Source organism: Myotis daubentonii, chromosome 2 (genome assembly GCF_963259705.1).
Source record: "Myotis daubentonii chromosome 2, mMyoDau2.1, whole genome shotgun sequence".
Lineage (NCBI taxonomy): Eukaryota > Metazoa > Chordata > Mammalia > Chiroptera > Vespertilionidae > Myotis > Myotis daubentonii.
The window spans coordinates 79,639,499-79,657,694 of record NC_081841.1 but is presented as its reverse complement, the minus strand read 5'-3'; the positions used below and the strand labels follow the sequence as shown (position 1 = coordinate 79,657,694).

Here is an 18,196-nt window from a genome sequence, read left to right as displayed (position 1 = left end):
AACAATACTGGATCTGCTAAAGCACCCACTATTCAAAACCATCTTATCAACCTTCACCTTTCTGAGCTGGGTATGATCATGCAGGTGCTATTCTTTCATCAGAACATCTAACCTAGCCTAAGTCAATCTATTATTATTCTTAAAGTTCACATTTACTATGCCTTATTTCTGCTATACTTTCCTTTAAAACTTAAATTCCTTAATTTTTTCCAGCAGGTTTGTGTAGAGTGCTGCTAATACCAATAATAATTGTGTCAAACTGACAGTACAGCTTTGAGTACTTTACATTAATTTTTCTGGCCTTCACCCTTAAAATTTGTCTTATTTTTCTGTAGCCCACATGGTATAGCTCCTAATCTTTAAGAATTTAGTCACTTATTATTCTTATTATAGATCTCGGTATTAAAAATATGATTTCTAACAATTTTCTTGATGTCAAGTCCCTCTGGAGGGTCACTATTTTCTGAGATCTTGTCCATCAACTTCTGTTTGATTTAATTGGACTACAAGCACTTTCCTGATTTAATACAAACTAAACATCTCTATTTCTGAGGCTCACATTACAAACAACTGGACCTAAGAACTTGTCCTCTTTCCTTGTATACCTATCACCCGATCTTCAAGAATGTGTTTCCCTTTCTTAGCTCTCCAGCAATGTTTTAGGCTAACACCTAAAGTTACTTGTTCAAGCTGGTCAACCACAGCTACAAAAAATAACTGCATGACATAATAGGCCCTACTGTAGGGCCAAAACCTTACACGGTCTGGCACATCAAAATCCTCAATTTCTGAATGTTCTTTGACTGCATGAACCCCTGAATTTCACTTAGAATATAGATGTGGTATTTTAGGACTCAGAAAATGGAAGCTCTGCTCTTTGACTAAAGTTTAGAATCTATTTGATGCTAGACAAAAGAGTCGGACAATTAGACACCACAATGCCAGCTTTATTGCTAACAGAGCTGTTAGAACATGACTTAAGTATATGGGGGAAAAGAGGGTTTTCTAAAACGGAATCCCCAAATTTGATAAACTTACCTGACACAGAAAGAGTCACAGGCTTCCAAAATGCACAAGTGTGGCCCCACGCCTCCTTCGGAATAGCATCTACAATATCCCGAGCCCGTCAATACGTTAATCTGGAATCAAGCACCATAAACTCACAAGGAAGGAGATGAAACGTTACATCATTAGCATCTTTGCCTGAAGAAGAACTTTCTGAAATACCAATGTCAAATGTGTCTGTATTAATGTCTCACCAGATTTCTTACCTTACTGTTCTCTCCTGGAATATATTTAACTGCCAATTACCCATATCACCTCTCTGGGAATGTGATGATAGGGTGTGTGGCAAACTCCCTAAATACTTAGAGTTCTGAAAATATATTATACATCTGAAATTAGTTGATAATTGCCCAAACTGTAAAACTATTGATTTAAAATAATTTTCCCTCAAAACTTTGAAAGTATTACTCTTCCTGCTTCCAGTTTTGCCCACTGTCAATTGCTTGTCATTCTTTCATATTTAACATGTAGGGTTTCTTTATACACATTCTCTCTCTCTCTCTGAAAGTTTAAGATTTTTCTCTTTATTTTTGAGGTTCAGAAATGTTATAAGTATGTTTATAATCAAATGTTTTTTATGTTTCATTTTCTACTTTATACTTTTAATCTGAAGATTTGTTAGACTGGACTATCTTACACATATTGACCTAAATGACTTTTATTTCTAGATTCAACTTTATTTCCAAGAAACTAATTTTTACAGATACTATGGCATTGAAGATGAAGTTGTCTGTTTCAGTACCATTGCACCTGCCTAGCACTCAGGACAGTCCTTGACAGGCAGTGAACACATTAAAATTCATGTATATCCAGTGGATGGTTAGTTATCTCCAGAAATATAAATTCTGAACATATTATATCAATTTTTTATTTGCTATCATTTTCCCATAGATTTTAACACTGTACAGTTTTTTACTAAAACATATATTCATGCTGAAATCTGTATCTTGAGATGAATTCATATACAGATATCAAATGAATATTAATATATTGACTAATTTATCATTTTCAATATTTAGTTATAATATAGATAATATATTAATATATGTTTTACTTGCTATGTTCTCCTGAATGGATATCACTGCTAAATAAAAATGGGTTTATATTTTAAATCAATTTTTCAACATCATTAAAACAAAATTAACATTCCAACCCAGCTATCAGGAGCATCCTCAGAGAAGAGTATATCCTTGGAGCATGGCAGTCACAGTTAATCACTATCAATGAATCTTTATGTTAGAGCTTCAAAGACATAAAAGTGAAGCTCTGTAGATTTAGTTAATTTATTTCCATTGCAATCCTAAGGGTCTCCTTCAATGCATAATCATTAATGTGTTTCGAGACTCTGCACTTTTAATCTTTGGTATTTGGAAGGCTCCGAGATTAGCTATCTCTAAGCAAAACAAATGTCACTGCAAATATTCATAAAGGTATCACAGAAATTTCACAACAGTCTTTCACTTAATAAATATTTATTAAGGCCCTATATGCCAAGTTAAATTTAAAAACAGGTTGTGCTTCAGACGTTAATTTGTAAGACATGTTTGGAGGCTTTGAATACATTTTCCCATCTAAGTAATGCTGTATATATGGAAGGTAAGTGTCTTCGCTTGCCCCACAAATATCTATTTTTTTAAGCATGGTAGAGGAACTAAATCTTGTGAGATTAAGCAAAAAGAGGAATTCTCTGGTAGGGTATTAGAGATCTCAGAGATTGCAGAAACAACAGAATCAGGACAACTTCAAAATTTTAACAATAACAAAGTATGAAATATTTCTCTAGAGTGTTGTCAATATTCATATCTTCTATTTCACATTTATAAATTCGTAGGCGAAGCATCTGATTGGCCCAATTAACAAAAGATATTTGCACTTGGCTCAGTTGGCTATAGTCAAGGGTTCATTTAGTTACAGACATGGCTATAGGGGAACACTCCTGGGCAACTGACTCAAAAGGATCTAATAGTGTAGAATTTTTCAGAACCTAAACACAAGGTTCTCAATATTTCTCTCTCAGAAAATGTGTCCCGACTTCCTAGTTGGAACTCTGGGAATGTGTCTTCTGTACCTGCACAAACCTAGAACAATCATGGCCTTGCCATCTGATCATGGATGGTCCTGCCTGGTTCCAAACAAGGACAGTTGTAAGAATTCCCTGGAACCTAAAAAATAGTAACACCCGAAGGCTAAAGGCTCAGATGCATTGTCTTAGGAAAAATAAATCTAAGGGAACCAAGTGCTCTCTCTATATATTTTATCTATTTAGGAAAGAAAATAACATATAGAAAGAATGGAGTTGCTATTTTGAACCCACAGTACAATATTAATAGACTAGAGATCTGGTGCAGGAATCCATGCACTGGTGGGGTCCCTCGGCCTGGCCTGTGGGGATCGGACCAAAACCAGCTCTCCAATATCCCCTGAGGGGTCCCAGATTGCAAGAGGGCACAGGCTAAACCGAGGGATCTCACTGGTACACAAATCTGTGTACCAGGCCTCTAGTTGCATATAAGATCTTTGGTTAATCTTTTCTCACTTCCCTCCCTCCCCTCTTCCCTCTGAGATTCATCAGTCTGTTCCATGTTTCCATGCCTGTGGTTTCCACTCCTGCATTGAGCATCTGCCCCCTTGTGGTCAGTGTGTGTCATAGCTACTGGTCGGAGAGTTGAATGGTCAGACAATAGGCCAGTCGCTTAGGCTTTTGTATGTAGAGATTACAGAGGAAATAGAACAGAAGCCTTAGAAAGTCTTCATATTTTCTGTCCATAGAAAATATAAAATAAGAATTAGTAAGAGGAAATTAAAACTCAAGATAGCTACATGTACTGGAAGAAGACCTTTTCTAAATTAATTTATATTGTTTGTCTTGATTGATACTAAAGAGACAGACATGAAGACAAATGATTGCACTAAGTATTTCAGGGGGCACTGTCCCTTCTCTAAGTAACTGGTCTTCTAACAGAATGAGAAAAGTGCCACAAGCCTAAAGCCACCTAATGTTCTTATTTAAAATATGTTCTCCAAGTTAAAGATTGTTTCACCTCACTGTTAGTTTTCAAACTAAAGATAAAACATTTATCAGATCATCACCAATAATAAATGGAGTCCCTTAACTATAAGCTGTGCCCTTAAATTTTTCAAACTTAGCTGGACATGCAGATCAGAAAAAATGCTGTGGAAACACTGTGTGTTGAGTTCAGCAAGATATTTCATATACTTTTTAAAAGATACTTCTGAACATGGGATGAGATTAATAAAATGCACTTATAACTGATGGGCTGGTTGTAATCAGAGGGGCTGAAGAAATTAATTTTCGACTGAGTGAAATAGAAGGTGGTCAACTCAGCACTTTTATAAATGATTTAAATAAGAATAACAGTTTTATGAAAGCTTGAAGTTAGAAGACATAGTCAAGTTTTTTACATAAATACAGTACTTTTGTTTAACAAGTTAAGCGCCATGTCAGTCACTGGTGACTGACGCTATACTTTCTGTCCAGACCAGCCAGTCACTGGTGCCGCCAGCATATGGGTGAAATCGGGTATCATGGGCTAAATGGAAAAGAAAACAAAATAGGCTTGGAGCTTAACATGTTAAGGAAGACCTTCATAAAGAGATCCAAATCTAACATGATGAAGTTTAATAAAGGCAATTATATAATTCTGTATCCAACTTCATTACTATACATATTATTTGTGTGTAAGAGGATGTGTATAATTTAACTTCAGCTCCTAAGAAATTTTTTCACCAAAAAGGACAAATTAGCAATGTCGGACAAAGAAGTTAATGACTTTCAATATCCATAAAAGCAATTAATAAGTCCAAAAATCTATGCACTGACCGGATCATAGCCGAATATTGTGTTAATTTCTGGGACATAAGCTTGAAGCAGATGTATTTGAGGCAGCATATATTCTGAGGAAATGACCAGTATAGCAAAATGATACCAAACCATTTCTCCACGGAGTGTTATAAATAACTAGGAATATGTGGAGTGTAGACAGCAAAGATCCAGATGCTGCCAAGCAGACAAGAAATCAGACGTGTTCTTTAAGGCTTAGTGATAAAATCTTGGGCCAAAAGCAGAGGTTATTACCAACAAATTTGAGCTCAGTCTAAGTGAGAACCGATAGTGATCACAGATCTGAGAAGAAAGAATTGACCACCTGGAGTTGTTTCTCACGTTTCTGTCCAATATGGACCTGCCAAGCGTATGTATGTGGTAAGATTATGATAAGGGAGATTCAAATTTCATCCGTGAGATTGGGTTCTATGCTCTTTAAATTGTCCCTACCCTGGGGTTTACTATGTTCTATATGATTCAGAGAACTGGACTCAGAACCTCTGCTTTTTTAAAAACACTTGCAGTGCTGCATATTGTAGGCACTCAAATTATAATTTCTGAATAACTAAGTGTGTGATTAGAAGCTGGGTGGGAAAGAACTCTAGGGTAAAGAAGAAAACCTAAGAAAATGGAACAGGTACTAGGCCAATGGCCTCTACACAGAAGACTAAACCAGAAACCTGGGTTTCATCCCTATTCTCCCTTTTCCTTCTTCCTCTACGCACCTTCATGTACCACTATCACTCTCACCTCTGTTGTATACTATCAGTCACTCTCACCTCTGCGTTCCTTCACCTTCATGTACCGTCACTCCATATACTAGCTCTTTAAAAATCTCTCAAGCATGTTGATTTTCTTCTCTTTCTCATACCATTTAAAACAATCTTTGTACTTCCAGTCTTGCCTTCCTGTAATCTATTCTTCACACTTCTGCTCAAGAGCTCTATCTAAGTCATATTTTGTAACCTGCCTGAAATTCCCCAATCATCCTAGCAGCCATACGATACATTCCAAATGCCTTTATGTATCCCATAAATTCCTACATTATCTAGTCCCTATTTATCTCACCAGCTCTGTTTTCTCTATTTCCTATCATGCATGCTTTGGTCTTAATATGCTTAATATCTAGATCTTGTTATGATTACTCCTATATCCTAGTGTGCATGTATTCTGTTCCATTTTCCTCCTCATCCTTTGTATAGTAATGATAGTAATCTATTCATATGTATTAAATATTTAATAATCACATGGAACAGTTATAATATGCTAGCTATTATTCTATACATTTTAAGTTGTATTATATCTTAATTTTCACAACACCTTTGGTTCCCAAAAGTGCAGATCTCCTGAGCCTATATTACATCTGAATTAGGTGGGATTTCAGGGTAAGGCCACAATTTAAAGAATATGCAGTCCAGTCTTTCAGCTGGACCTTGAATACTTTATATAATTTAAAATGGTCTATATATGGAGTAAAAAAAAAAACTCTCATTCTCTTTATACTCTGAAAAAGTAACATATATTTTCCTTTTACCCAACCTCATCCCTCCCTTCAAAATGTTCAACAAGTATAATCAAACCAAACAAATACTGTACCTTTTTAAAGACAAAGATAGGTAGTTTCAAAACACAAGATTTAGCCATGTATATAATTGACTATTTCTGATATAATTAACCCCACATAATATTCCAAAGCTTAATATAACAATAGTAATGATCACTAATAAATAAGCAATATACAAATGTAAATGTGTGCTTGAGTCAATCTAACATTATTTATTCCAGTAAAACTTCCAAAGTCAATGTCTAATAACAAGGATGATTTAATTCCCTTTTTAAAAAGAAAAACTGCCACTAATTATGGTACATTTAGATAAATGCTGACATCTTAATCTAGAAAGAATTCTCCACATTTGTTTCTACAAATATAGGATGTTGCATTAGCTCTATATTGTATTTTTCATATATTTATTTGAAATTAGCCAGTCATGAAGCAAGTTTCTTTTCCTTGTCTCCACATTTCTAAGAAGGGTAGTGAGCCTTCATGTACTATTGCCAGGGTTTTATTTAAAAAGTCTTTACCAAAATACATTTCTTTTAAAAATATATATGTATTGTATATATGTATATTTTATGCATACATACATATATACATACCATTAAATGTGCCTCCTTCTAATTCTACATTATAAAATGCTTCATTTGGGTTAAGTTTGCTAGGCAAAAGAATAACAAGATTCTTATAAAAGTAAAGATTCTTAACCTCTTTTAAAAATATCTCTAAAAGCTATTTGAAGTCAGCATTAACTTGAAAGAAACATTATTTCTAAAGTAGTGTCATGATGAACCATACTTAAAACTTCTGAAACATTTGCTTTCATATACAAGGATTAGAAGAAATGTGCTTGGCTATCTATTTCTATCTGTGTGCCATCATCTGACTTTCTATATAAAGCCACTCCTGCCATTCGCCTGGGGTGCTCTTATATCCACAGAGCTCACTCCGTCACAGCATGGCCTTTAAGTTTCAGGGCTTCATCACTTTCAATATTATTCTCTACTCCAACTCCCCATGGTCATATACTGAGTCTTGTCATCATCCCGAGTCATTCTGTTACAAAGTACTGATTTAGGTATATCATTCCTCTGGGACTGGAGCAGCCGTGGGCAAACTACGGCCCGTGGGCCGGATCCAGCCCATTTGAAATGAATAAAACTAAAAAAAAAAAAAAAAAAAAAAAAAAAAAGCCCGTACACTTTTATGTAATGATGTTTACTTTGAATTTATATTAGTTCCCACAAACACTCCATCCATGCTTTTGTTCCGGCCCTCCGGTCCAGTTTAAGAACCCATTGTGGCCCTCGAGTCAAAAAGTTTGCTCACCCCTGGACTGGAGTCTTCTCCTTTCAACATGCTTTATGGACTTCTTCCACTGTCATCTTCATAAACTTCTGTTCCTGCACGCTGCGCTAGCCCTTTTCTGCCCTCTCCTCTTTCCATTTTCAGCTTAGATTCCATGTCCATAATTTCAACACAACCAAATATTCCTAAATTTTTTTACTTCTCTTTCCTTTGCTCATATCCATGCGTCATAAACACAGCCACCATTGAATTGTCATTCTCCCTGTCTATATTTGGGCACCTTTGTGCTTCTGGAGAAAATTACAGCAAGGAAACTTGCACCAACTTCATTTAGGATTTCAGTACTGCCCAGTAATCTTGATATGTTCCTCTCACCAGTTCTACTCTGTGCAACTTCTGTTAGAGACCTCCACTCTGCTTAAACCTGCATCTTCTGCAAATGAGCTCGCATTGTACCTTAGAAAGAGGGAATAAAGAAAACAACTGAGTACTCTGACTTATTACTGTCAAATGCACACCAATACTTGCCCTAATCCTGTTTTTTTGTGTTTTATTATTACAGGAAACTAGGCTTCCGTCTTCTTACTTAAGGCCATCCCTTCCCATTTTCTCAGTTATGTTGAGCCTATTACTACTTGCTCTTAGATCTTCAAATTCTGTTCTCTTCTGTGTATGGCCATCAACATCCAAACATTCTCAACTTTATACCATTAAAAAAATCCTTTCTTCATTCTACTTTTCCACTCCAGTTATTACTCATTCATTCCTCAACCTGGTGCTAATAACTGATTTAAAAATATTTCTGAGTTATCAACTTGAATCTTCAAAAGCAAGAGGCAATTATATTCCACATATAAAGCTCATTTCGTGAATTATTTCATGTGAAATATGAATTATTTTACATCCACAGTTGACTTGTTTATAAACAGGTGAAAGCCCATTCATTTAATAGGTGATCTAGAAAGAGAAAGTAAGACAACTGACATTTAAGATGCCTGTTCTGAAATATAAGACATGTGTTAGCTGGTAATGTCTTCTTGTTGTGCGGATGTTCCCCAGGAAAACATTATGCCAATAATTGAATGAGAACTTATTCATTAGATGGTAACTTAACTGTCTCTTTTCTATATCAATTAAAATTTATTTGCCTATTACTTACAGTGGTCTTTAACTAAAGAACATTTATTCTTGACAGAACCTCTCTTGCTATTATCATAATCTGGAGTGGAGAGGAAAAGAATAATGAGGTTATATGTAACTGCAAATAACTGCTTGTAGGAAAGAATGTATTAATTTTTATAGTAGAAATTAAACACTATATCTTTGCATATATATCTTTGATATAAATTTAATACCACAAAAATATCTGAGTTACTTATGACTATAGCTTTCTGTTTTTTGCAGAAGATATATTTTAGAAAGTCATGAGCTGAAATACTTAATATTCTAAAGTGAGATACCTGTTCAAAGTGACTCTAAAATTAATTGACTATGGAGGAGATGAAAGTTTATAAAAACTACAAGAAAACAGATAACTTACACAAATTGATAAGAAATATAGTAGAACTTAAAGCAATACTTTTTTATTTGTGTTTATCATTTGTTTTCATAATTTCTCATGTTTTATATTTAAGGTATTTTTTATTGGTGCAAATTTTCAAAAATGACAAATTAAGATGTGAGGAATATTAATATTCTACTTTGTGCGGATTTAACCTGCTTGTTTTAAAGGAGAGCAATTTCTAGGTAACTGGAAGATAATTTTGTCCATGGTAATAACTGGCCCAAATTTTGGGGCCAATTTTTGTGCAAAGGTCAGAAATTGCCTTGTTTTCAAAGCTCATGAAAAAGTTCACAGGCACGTTGACAGGAAAATCACCTTAATCACTTAGAAGCTATCTCTTTTTTGTTTTAATTTTCTTTGTTGTATGTATGATGTAAAAAGTACGACTTAACTTGCTTAGGACATTGTGGTGCCAACTTGTTTGGACAATTATTTTTGTTTCTTTGAAAATTTAAAGATGCCCCAGCTATTCTGGTACTAAGGTCCAAGAATATACCTTTCTTGTGATGCCCATTTAATAAAGTAATACATGGTTTCTCTGAATGAATGCGTTTAGAGAGGCACGTGCAGGGTGTTCCATTGCCACGACAAGTTTTTTCTTTATAATGATTATGCAATAATCAAGAAAAATCTGATTTGCCTTATTTTTGAGATAGGATCTCCTGCTTCATATTTTGTTACATTGAATATATTTTATGAGTTGTAGTAAAAGTTTTATTTTTCTGAGATTTAGTCTAGTATGCTTGTCTAGAAAATTTAAAATAATATTTCCATGGCTTTTTGTTGAATTATTTAAAGTCCATAGTTTCCCAGTGCCTCTACTATATCCAGGGAACAAGTGGGCCCTTCAAAGATTACATTTAAATCAATGTTGTTTTTGTGATGATTTCTGATGATATTGGTGAACCAATCTCATTCATTATTTTTCCTCATAGCAATATTTATAAAGTTCTGCTCAAATAAATGTTTCTGTTGGAAGAGATTCAATTGGCACAAACTCAACACTTATTCTGCCAGTTCAGATAAAGGAAGAAGTAGGGTGGCAAGCAAAGAATAATATAATTATTTTATACTTTCTCATGTTCTGATTACTGGCACATATCTATATACAAAAAATAAAAAATACTAATTATTATAGCAATTGTTAGAATAATAAAATTATGGACCTGGAATTCACAAATGTATTTTTCCCCAAATTGAGGAAATTAAAGATCAGAACCTGCTAATAATTTTGACCTAATCATGTGTGAGAACTAGAATACAAACCTTTTGTTTCAAACCAGTTCTTTCTTCTTCAAGTTGCTGCCTCTCCGGAGGCCTGCCGTGCTTCTGGAGCTCTAACAGTGGGCTTGTACGGCTGTAGAAGCCATGCAGTGAGTTATTTGCTTCTACTTGTAAAATAACCCAGAAGTGCACTGAGGCAAAGAATGTCCTTTGACGGGTGCTGATTTCCCCGCGGGGTATACCAGAGGCTGGGGAAAGTGTGGTCACGCATGTTTCAGAGTGGCTCATTTTCAAGAGACAGACTTACTGGTCAACTATTAGAACTCCCCTCAGGCTGGTCATGCTTTTGGACACAGTGAGTATGTGTGTCATGGTGAAATAACAATAAGACACCATATCTTTCTCATATTTGAGCTTTCACACATCTGAAATAATGCTCTTATTTTATTCCACGGCTTTCTTTGAATTGAAATGTATGCATTAACATTTGTGTGCTTTTCTTTTCCATCCATCCTTCTCCATCTCATGAAAAGCACATCTGGGTAAGTTGAATCACCATGGCTGGTGAACATGTTTATTTTCAGCATCATCCTCTTTTTGTTTTATCTTTGGTATTTCTCTTTTCAGTTGTAACACAAGCTGCACTGCCTCTGACCAAAAACAAAAATTGGGAAGTGTATTTATTTCTACAGCATCAAAGGAATCATTGGTTCAGAGAAATGTTCATATTTGAATTAATTATGTTGGCCTTCCAGGCAATTGTGTTTTGGTTCTTTGAGACACATGTCAACAGATCTCCAGACATCATCTCCCCTAGTTCTCAAGTCATTCTCTGCGAGTTAGTGTGGCATTCAGTGAGGCCTAAGTAATAGTTGCAGGCTTTTCGGGTATTTTCAACTGTGCTGCAGGACCAACTCTACTGTGTGTTTCCCAGTGCTCTGCGGTTCTGCGTTGACATTGTAGTCAAGAGAGAAGTGTTGTCAATTGCTACAACTGCACTTACATGAAGAGGGGAAATGCTAGATCTCCCCTAGTTGCTTCTTTACACTCAGGTTCCAAAGTCAATCTTATTTTTGGTTGAACCCTTTCATTCTGTGTTCTTTCCATTGTTTCCTGTATATGGGTTAATGTTTAAGGCTTTAAACATTTATACTATCTGGATTACAGTTTCAAATTTTACCTTTTGAATTACATTAGCGTATGCTAGTTATTCTTAAAACAAATCGGGCTTCAAAGTAAAACAAATTATGCATAATTTTATAAAATATTTACACTGGCGTAAACTTTGCTTTGGTAACCTGGGGGACTATTTAGCACACTTTAGATGGGGAGACATATTGCTCTTAAATTCAGAGCCAAAAGTTGGGGGAGGAGTAAATGAAATAGCTACTAGGAGATGCAATTATCCAGGAAGCTGTGGAGAGTTTTATAATTGGCTACATGGATATTTTTGATACCAATATAAGGTCATGTGCTTTATAATATTACTTAGTTCACTAGCATGACTTATATTTGTTTTATTTTCTTCTATAATTTCAAGTTATAGTTATTGCTACTACTTATTTAACAATGCAATATTTACTCTAGTTAGGAAATTCATGATACTAATGGAAACTCTAATAGGTATTCTTAAAAATGCAAGGCAAGCTACGGTTAGAGTGCTGTTTAGCTATGCTGGCCAAATGCAAGTTGTACGAGCTTACATTTTCAAAATAATAAATACCTTGACAATGGATTTCAAAGCATTATTTTCATGTCATCACTTAACATTGGTCTTCCATGTTTTAATGATTTTTAAGTTTCATGAGGAAAATAATCCCAAGAAATAAAACTTCATTTCTGTATCTCTTTTGAATGAAATTTGAAAAATAATGAATGTATAAGGTGTTGTCATTTATGGGCTTTAAGGAACCAATATAATTGCCTTAATTCTAAAATGCAGTTTCTTGTCTCGCACATGCTCCTGGAACTTAAACATTTTAGATATCAAAATAATTTCCTTAGTACCGTTGCTAAAAGGAAGCTTAGGTGGCTAAAATGTCAGGAGAAGATAGAACAAACAGCGTTGTGCAAAATTTTGGGGTGGAAAGAACATTGAATTAGGAGTCAGAAGACAAGAACTTAAGCCCCAACTTTCCCACTTATTTCCTGCATTCCCTTGAGTGACTAAGGTGACCTAGGTATGTGTTCTGAACTCACCAATATTACTCTCAACTTCATAATTCTCACAACAGCATAAGAAAATATGAATAACCTCAGAAGTATGGAAACTGAAAACTTCAAATTAGAGTTAAAGAGGGCTTAAATTAAATGAAGTACTAAAGTAATCCAGTCTAAATGATATGCAAATAACCTGAAAATTTACCAATGTTCCTCCAGTAAGTCCCCAATTGGGAGAACAGACCACAGTATCTTGCAAAAGTGAAAATGTTTAATGGAAGGTAATGCAAGCCCCTCTACTTTTCAGTAACAGCATTATATTGTACCATCACATTTGTGTGTGTGTGTGTCTGTGTGTGTATTTTTAATGGTTTTCATTAAATTTAAAATAATGAAATTATGTAAATCCCAACTCAAATTCACACATAAATTCAATTTCTTGTCAGTGACTATGCTCTCCATTTCAAAGCAACTTGAAGAAAAAAGGTTTCAATATGAATGAACTTGGTTTAAATGTAATCAAATCACTTCAGTCTGAACAAACTAGAATGTGTTCTTAGACTCTAAATCAAGCACTGCTTAAATATGTAATGGAATTTTATGTGCACTGCATGTAAAAATGCACCATAATACAATATACAAACACAATTGTATACACACAAAATCAGTGTGCTGTGCTTTCCAAATCAAGTCAAATATGTAAATGTTGAATTTGAAACTCTTCATTATATGGAGCTAAATATGTATATTTAGCTAATTAATATTCTCAAGCAACTGATTGAGATTTATAATATATTTCTGTTTGGAATAATTATGTTGAGATATACATTTTCAGCATACAGATGTTAAAAGAAAAACTGAAGTGCATACTCTTACTAAAGTCATGAGAGCATATGATTTAAACACAACAAACAAAACAAAAAATTTTTGAAGGGCCATATTGTCCAATGATTTTTCAAAAAATTGTATGGTAAAATATCTGTTTAGAAATAATTATTAAGCACACTGGCTTGACTCTTAACCAGATTTTCATCACGAATCCCAAACCAAGTCAAACTTTTGGAATCATCTGGAATGGATACTATTCTGACAAAGTGGCTCAAAAATTGGACTACAAAAATACATTATGGGATGCAGTTTACTGAAACAAAAGTACCTGAATGGAAGGTCTGGTCTACATATTCAACATTCACAATTATTTACTGAGCACCTCTTTTGTGCTTGACCTTGTTTTAGATGCTTCAAATTTACCTCCAAACAGAATATATAAAACCTCGCTCCTCTTTCAACTTATTTTCTATTGGGAGATGACAGAGAGGAATAAATGACACTTTATGTTAGAAAATAAAAATAATAAAGCAAGGAATAGGGATAAGGAGTGCCTGGTGGGTGTTATGGGAGGGAGGGTAAGAGACGTTCAGAGAGCAGGTGACATTTGAGTGAAGATTTAAAATAGGTAGGGAAGTAAGCCATGTGGAGATGGAGAAGACAAGAATTTCAGACAGAGGAAATAGCAGGTGCAAAGGTCTTGAGACAGAAAGAGCCCTGGGCTGTTTTCAGGTAACAGCAAGGACACCAGTGTCATCAGGTGACATGGAAGTTGAGCCAAAGAGATGAAGAGAGTAGATTAGGTTCTATGAGCCTCTTTGGCTTTTATTCTCAGTGATACAGGAAGTAATTGAAAATTTATGAGCAGAGATTACATCATCTGATTTAAGTTTTAACAGGATCACTCTACCTTGTGTGGTGCAATTTTATTAGGAAACTAGACAGAACTTTCACAATTAAAGTTTTCTAACTTTTAAAAATGGCTTTTGGACAACTCATATAATTCACATGTGGAAATGTTACATGCTTTCTAAGTGTTGAGTGCATATTTCTTGTTGTTTTTTCTTTTATTGAATGTAGAAAAGACTATTATAAATGTATGCTTGTTACTTCCACTTTAATGCCACTCACCTGTCACATAAGTAAAAATGTTCCTTTCCATAATGTATGTAAATTACAACTCTTACTGGTGCTTTTCACCTCTGTAGAGGTCTGCTCTGAAGGAGGTCTTCTCTAAATTTTCTTGCACATATTCCACGCTCAGTCCTGCCTCTGCCTCTCTGCCCTTACTGCTTATCCTGCCTGGAACACGGTCCCCATCTCCTTTCTGCCTGCCTTTCAAAGCTTAGTTGCCACAAAGACTTCACCAATTGTTTCCCATGCTATTCGCCCGCTTTATGAAATCCTCACATTCAGAATATGCATTACTGATATTTCACACCTATTTGTATATTTCATTCTGTTTTCAGACAGTTTCGTGTGTTTACTTTTTTTATCTAACCAGGGATCTCCTGGAAAACTGGGTCCATGTCTATTTCTTCAGATGTTCAATAAGTACCTGATGGTTGGTTGTTTGACCCACTTCAACCCATTTCTATCAATATGTCAGTCACAGTGAGACTAGGCTATTTGAATCTGGTTTTCAATGAAGGGATGGCATGAGGAAGCCTGAGGGAATGGGTGGTGGCAGAGCAAGCCAGGTGAGGAAGCCCTTTGTAGTTTTTGGGATGCAGGACGTCCGTGTCGCTGTTGCCTTTGCCCGGTGCTGAATAGCTTACTTGCAGAATGGACCCATGCTTTTCTTGCTATCCCGTCAATTGAAACAACAGTCGATTTATGTGTCTCTTCAGCCGCTATAACTTCAATATGTGTTTTGTCTTCTTGCTTATTTTTCACAATGCATACTTCTTGGTAGCATCCTTTGCAAACACAAAAAAGCTCTCCTGTTGGAAGTCATTTTTGATTATGTATTTTAGCATATTATAGTCCACTGTAATAAGCAATTAATTGATTGACAGAAAATAATTAAATACTTTATTTTGGGGTTGATATATGATATTAATTATGGATTCCTAAGCACAAGATATACACATTCAAAAAACCAATTATTATATATGTTTCTATTATTTGTGTGTAAGATCAAAGCATACTAAGGAACAGAGAATTCATTTTTAATATAGTCCTGGCCAGGTATATTAACATAAACCTGGAAGAAAACAAACTTGCTATGTCACTAATGAGCAAACTCAAATTGGTTTTGTAAATGGACGTCAATTCTAAAGGCTGAGTAGTAGGGACAGTGATTATAGATGCATTTGTCAAGGCTCTTTACAACTTTTTATTGTCAGAAACAAACATTTGTTGTTATTGAAGTGTTTCGCTTTCATTAAAAACAGAAGTGGTTATAAATGGAATTGAAATTATTATTGAATTTCAGACCTTACATTCTTTGTTTTGATAGAAGTCTATTTACTTTAGCGTTCTCTTCAAATGAGAACTAACTTTGTAGTCTAATCAAAGAACTAACTGCTAAGATAGCCACCTGGACCAGAGAGAAAGTTCTAAAACTAAGCACATCTTTTGAATGTGGCTAAAATGACCAAATTTATCTCCTGCCTCTATATACAGGCATTTTCTCTACCATTGAAATAATAAGGGAAGACGAGCAAGGCAGATGGAAGAAACCACATTTAGACCCCATAATGTATATTTGAATATGCTTATGTGGGCAATTTTCTTGTTAAAGGGATATTTGCTGATAATATAATTCAGCTTCTTAGTCCATTAACATTTAATGGTTGAATTTTAGTGAGTAAATGTTAGGGGAAAATTATTTTTAGATGTCACTGTTTAATTTCTAATAAAATCAGTGAGTGATTTGCATGTATTACTCAAAGGAAGGAGGAATTATGTTATTCTATATTATCTCATAAAAAGTTTATAAAGGATTATTTGATTTATTTAAAAATAATATAATTTAAAATAATCACAGCCATCTTTTGCCATTTTACCTGACTAATTTCTGTTATACACTTCAGGCATGAACTTCTAGAGGAAGCTCGAAGGAAGGGATTACCTTTTGCCCAGTGGGATGGGCCCACAGTGGTTGCATGGCTAGAGGTAAGAGAATTCAACCAGAAGGCTCTTGATTCAATCACTACTAATTTGGTAGTTTTTGTTGTTGTTGTTGTTTTAGAGAGATGGGTAAAGGCAGGTTTTGAAGTAGCTTTCCAATAGACTGTAATATCTCAGAAAGGAAATATTGCTTTTTCTAGGGACCTGTGAACATTGCAATGTAACTGTATTGCTTCAGTAACTGTAGTGGCTGAAGGACATACCCAGTGGATAAAAAGGAGTTTCTCTAAATCCCACCCTCTTTATGTCTTGAGTGAGAGAATAATCAGTTTTTGTGTGGGGTTTTTTTTTTAATGGTAAAATAGACGTTTTATTTATTTGTAAATCCAAACATTTCCGTGAGTTGTTTTGTGTTTTGGTTTTGTTTTTTGTTTGTTTGTTTGTTTTGTTTTGTTTTGGCGGGGGTTTTGAAATCCAAATATCTTACTTAAAAGCGAGGAAGTGGAAAATGACTAGGGTCCAGCGAAGGTGTATGGAGATGTTTAGTTATTTTGAACAACCTGTGTTTTAAACTAAGGTCAAGTACCATCTTGAGTCACATCTAATCAGATCTGTCTAGGTAAGGTCAATTCCTTGGCCTAGCCTGCTGGAAGAGTATAGAAGATTCAGTCAAGCACTATACTACTAATAGATCCCCTCTCTCCTTTCTTTATTTCAATCACAGCCTAATCCACATTGACTCAAAGACTTGGCTTTTTGTTTCCCTTACAGAGACAAGTAGCCTTTCAATGTGGTAGACTTTTTAAAATAAAGGATATCTGTATTAGTTACCTATTACCACGTAACAACTTATCTCCAGAATGAGCATTTATTTTTCCTCATGACTTCTGTGGGCCAGGAATCTGGACACGGCTTAGCTACAACCTCTCTTCAGTCTCTCACCGCCAGCGTGGCAGTGTTCTCAAGGCTTGATTTGGGGAGAATACACTTTCAAGCTGACTCCTGTTTTCACAGTCATGATGCAGTGTCTTGCTAGCCGTTGTCCAGAAACATCTGTTCTTTGCCATGTGGGCATCTTCATGGGGCTTCTCACAACATGGAAGCTGGCTTCCAGCAGAACAAAAGCTCTGAGAGGGAAGAGGTGGAGAGGGCCAGCAGGAATGAAGCCTTGGTCTTTTGAAATCTAATCTGGAAAGCACCATCCTTCACTTCTATCATAGTCTGTTCCTTAAAAACTCAAAGGAACAAGAGTATACAAGGGCAGGAACATTAGAAAGAGGAGCCATTGGGATCCATCTTAGAAGCTGCCCAACACAATGCCTTAGAATGAGGCTGAATCCATTCTCTTTACAAATGAGAAAAATAAGGCTGAGGTTTAGAGGGTCACGTGACTCACTGATGACAGGGAAGGAATTAGATAGAGCCCAGGCCTTCTGATTCTTGGCATTGCATTTTGCTGATTTATTGTTTTTTGTCTTAGTCTTACTTCTCACTTTTCTCACTCTCATGCTCTCCTTTTGCTCTATCTGTTCCCATCAACAAATAAACAGCCCTCTAAACTTAGTATTTTGGC

At 35.2% G+C, this 18,196-nt stretch overlaps 1 protein-coding gene across 7 annotated transcripts in view; it reads left to right on the top strand.

Moving 5' to 3' along the window:
- PPFIA2 (PTPRF interacting protein alpha 2) overlaps nt 1-18,196 on the top strand; it is a 462,495-nt gene that overhangs the window by 409,007 nt on the left and 35,292 nt on the right. For all 7 annotated transcript variants that reach the window (XM_059683716.1, XM_059683713.1, XM_059683711.1 and 4 more), the window contains one exon: nt 16,587-16,668. In XM_059683716.1, coding sequence (XP_059539699.1) covers nt 16,587-16,668 — 82 coding nt within the window. The remainder of the gene's footprint in view (nt 1-16,586; nt 16,669-18,196) is intronic.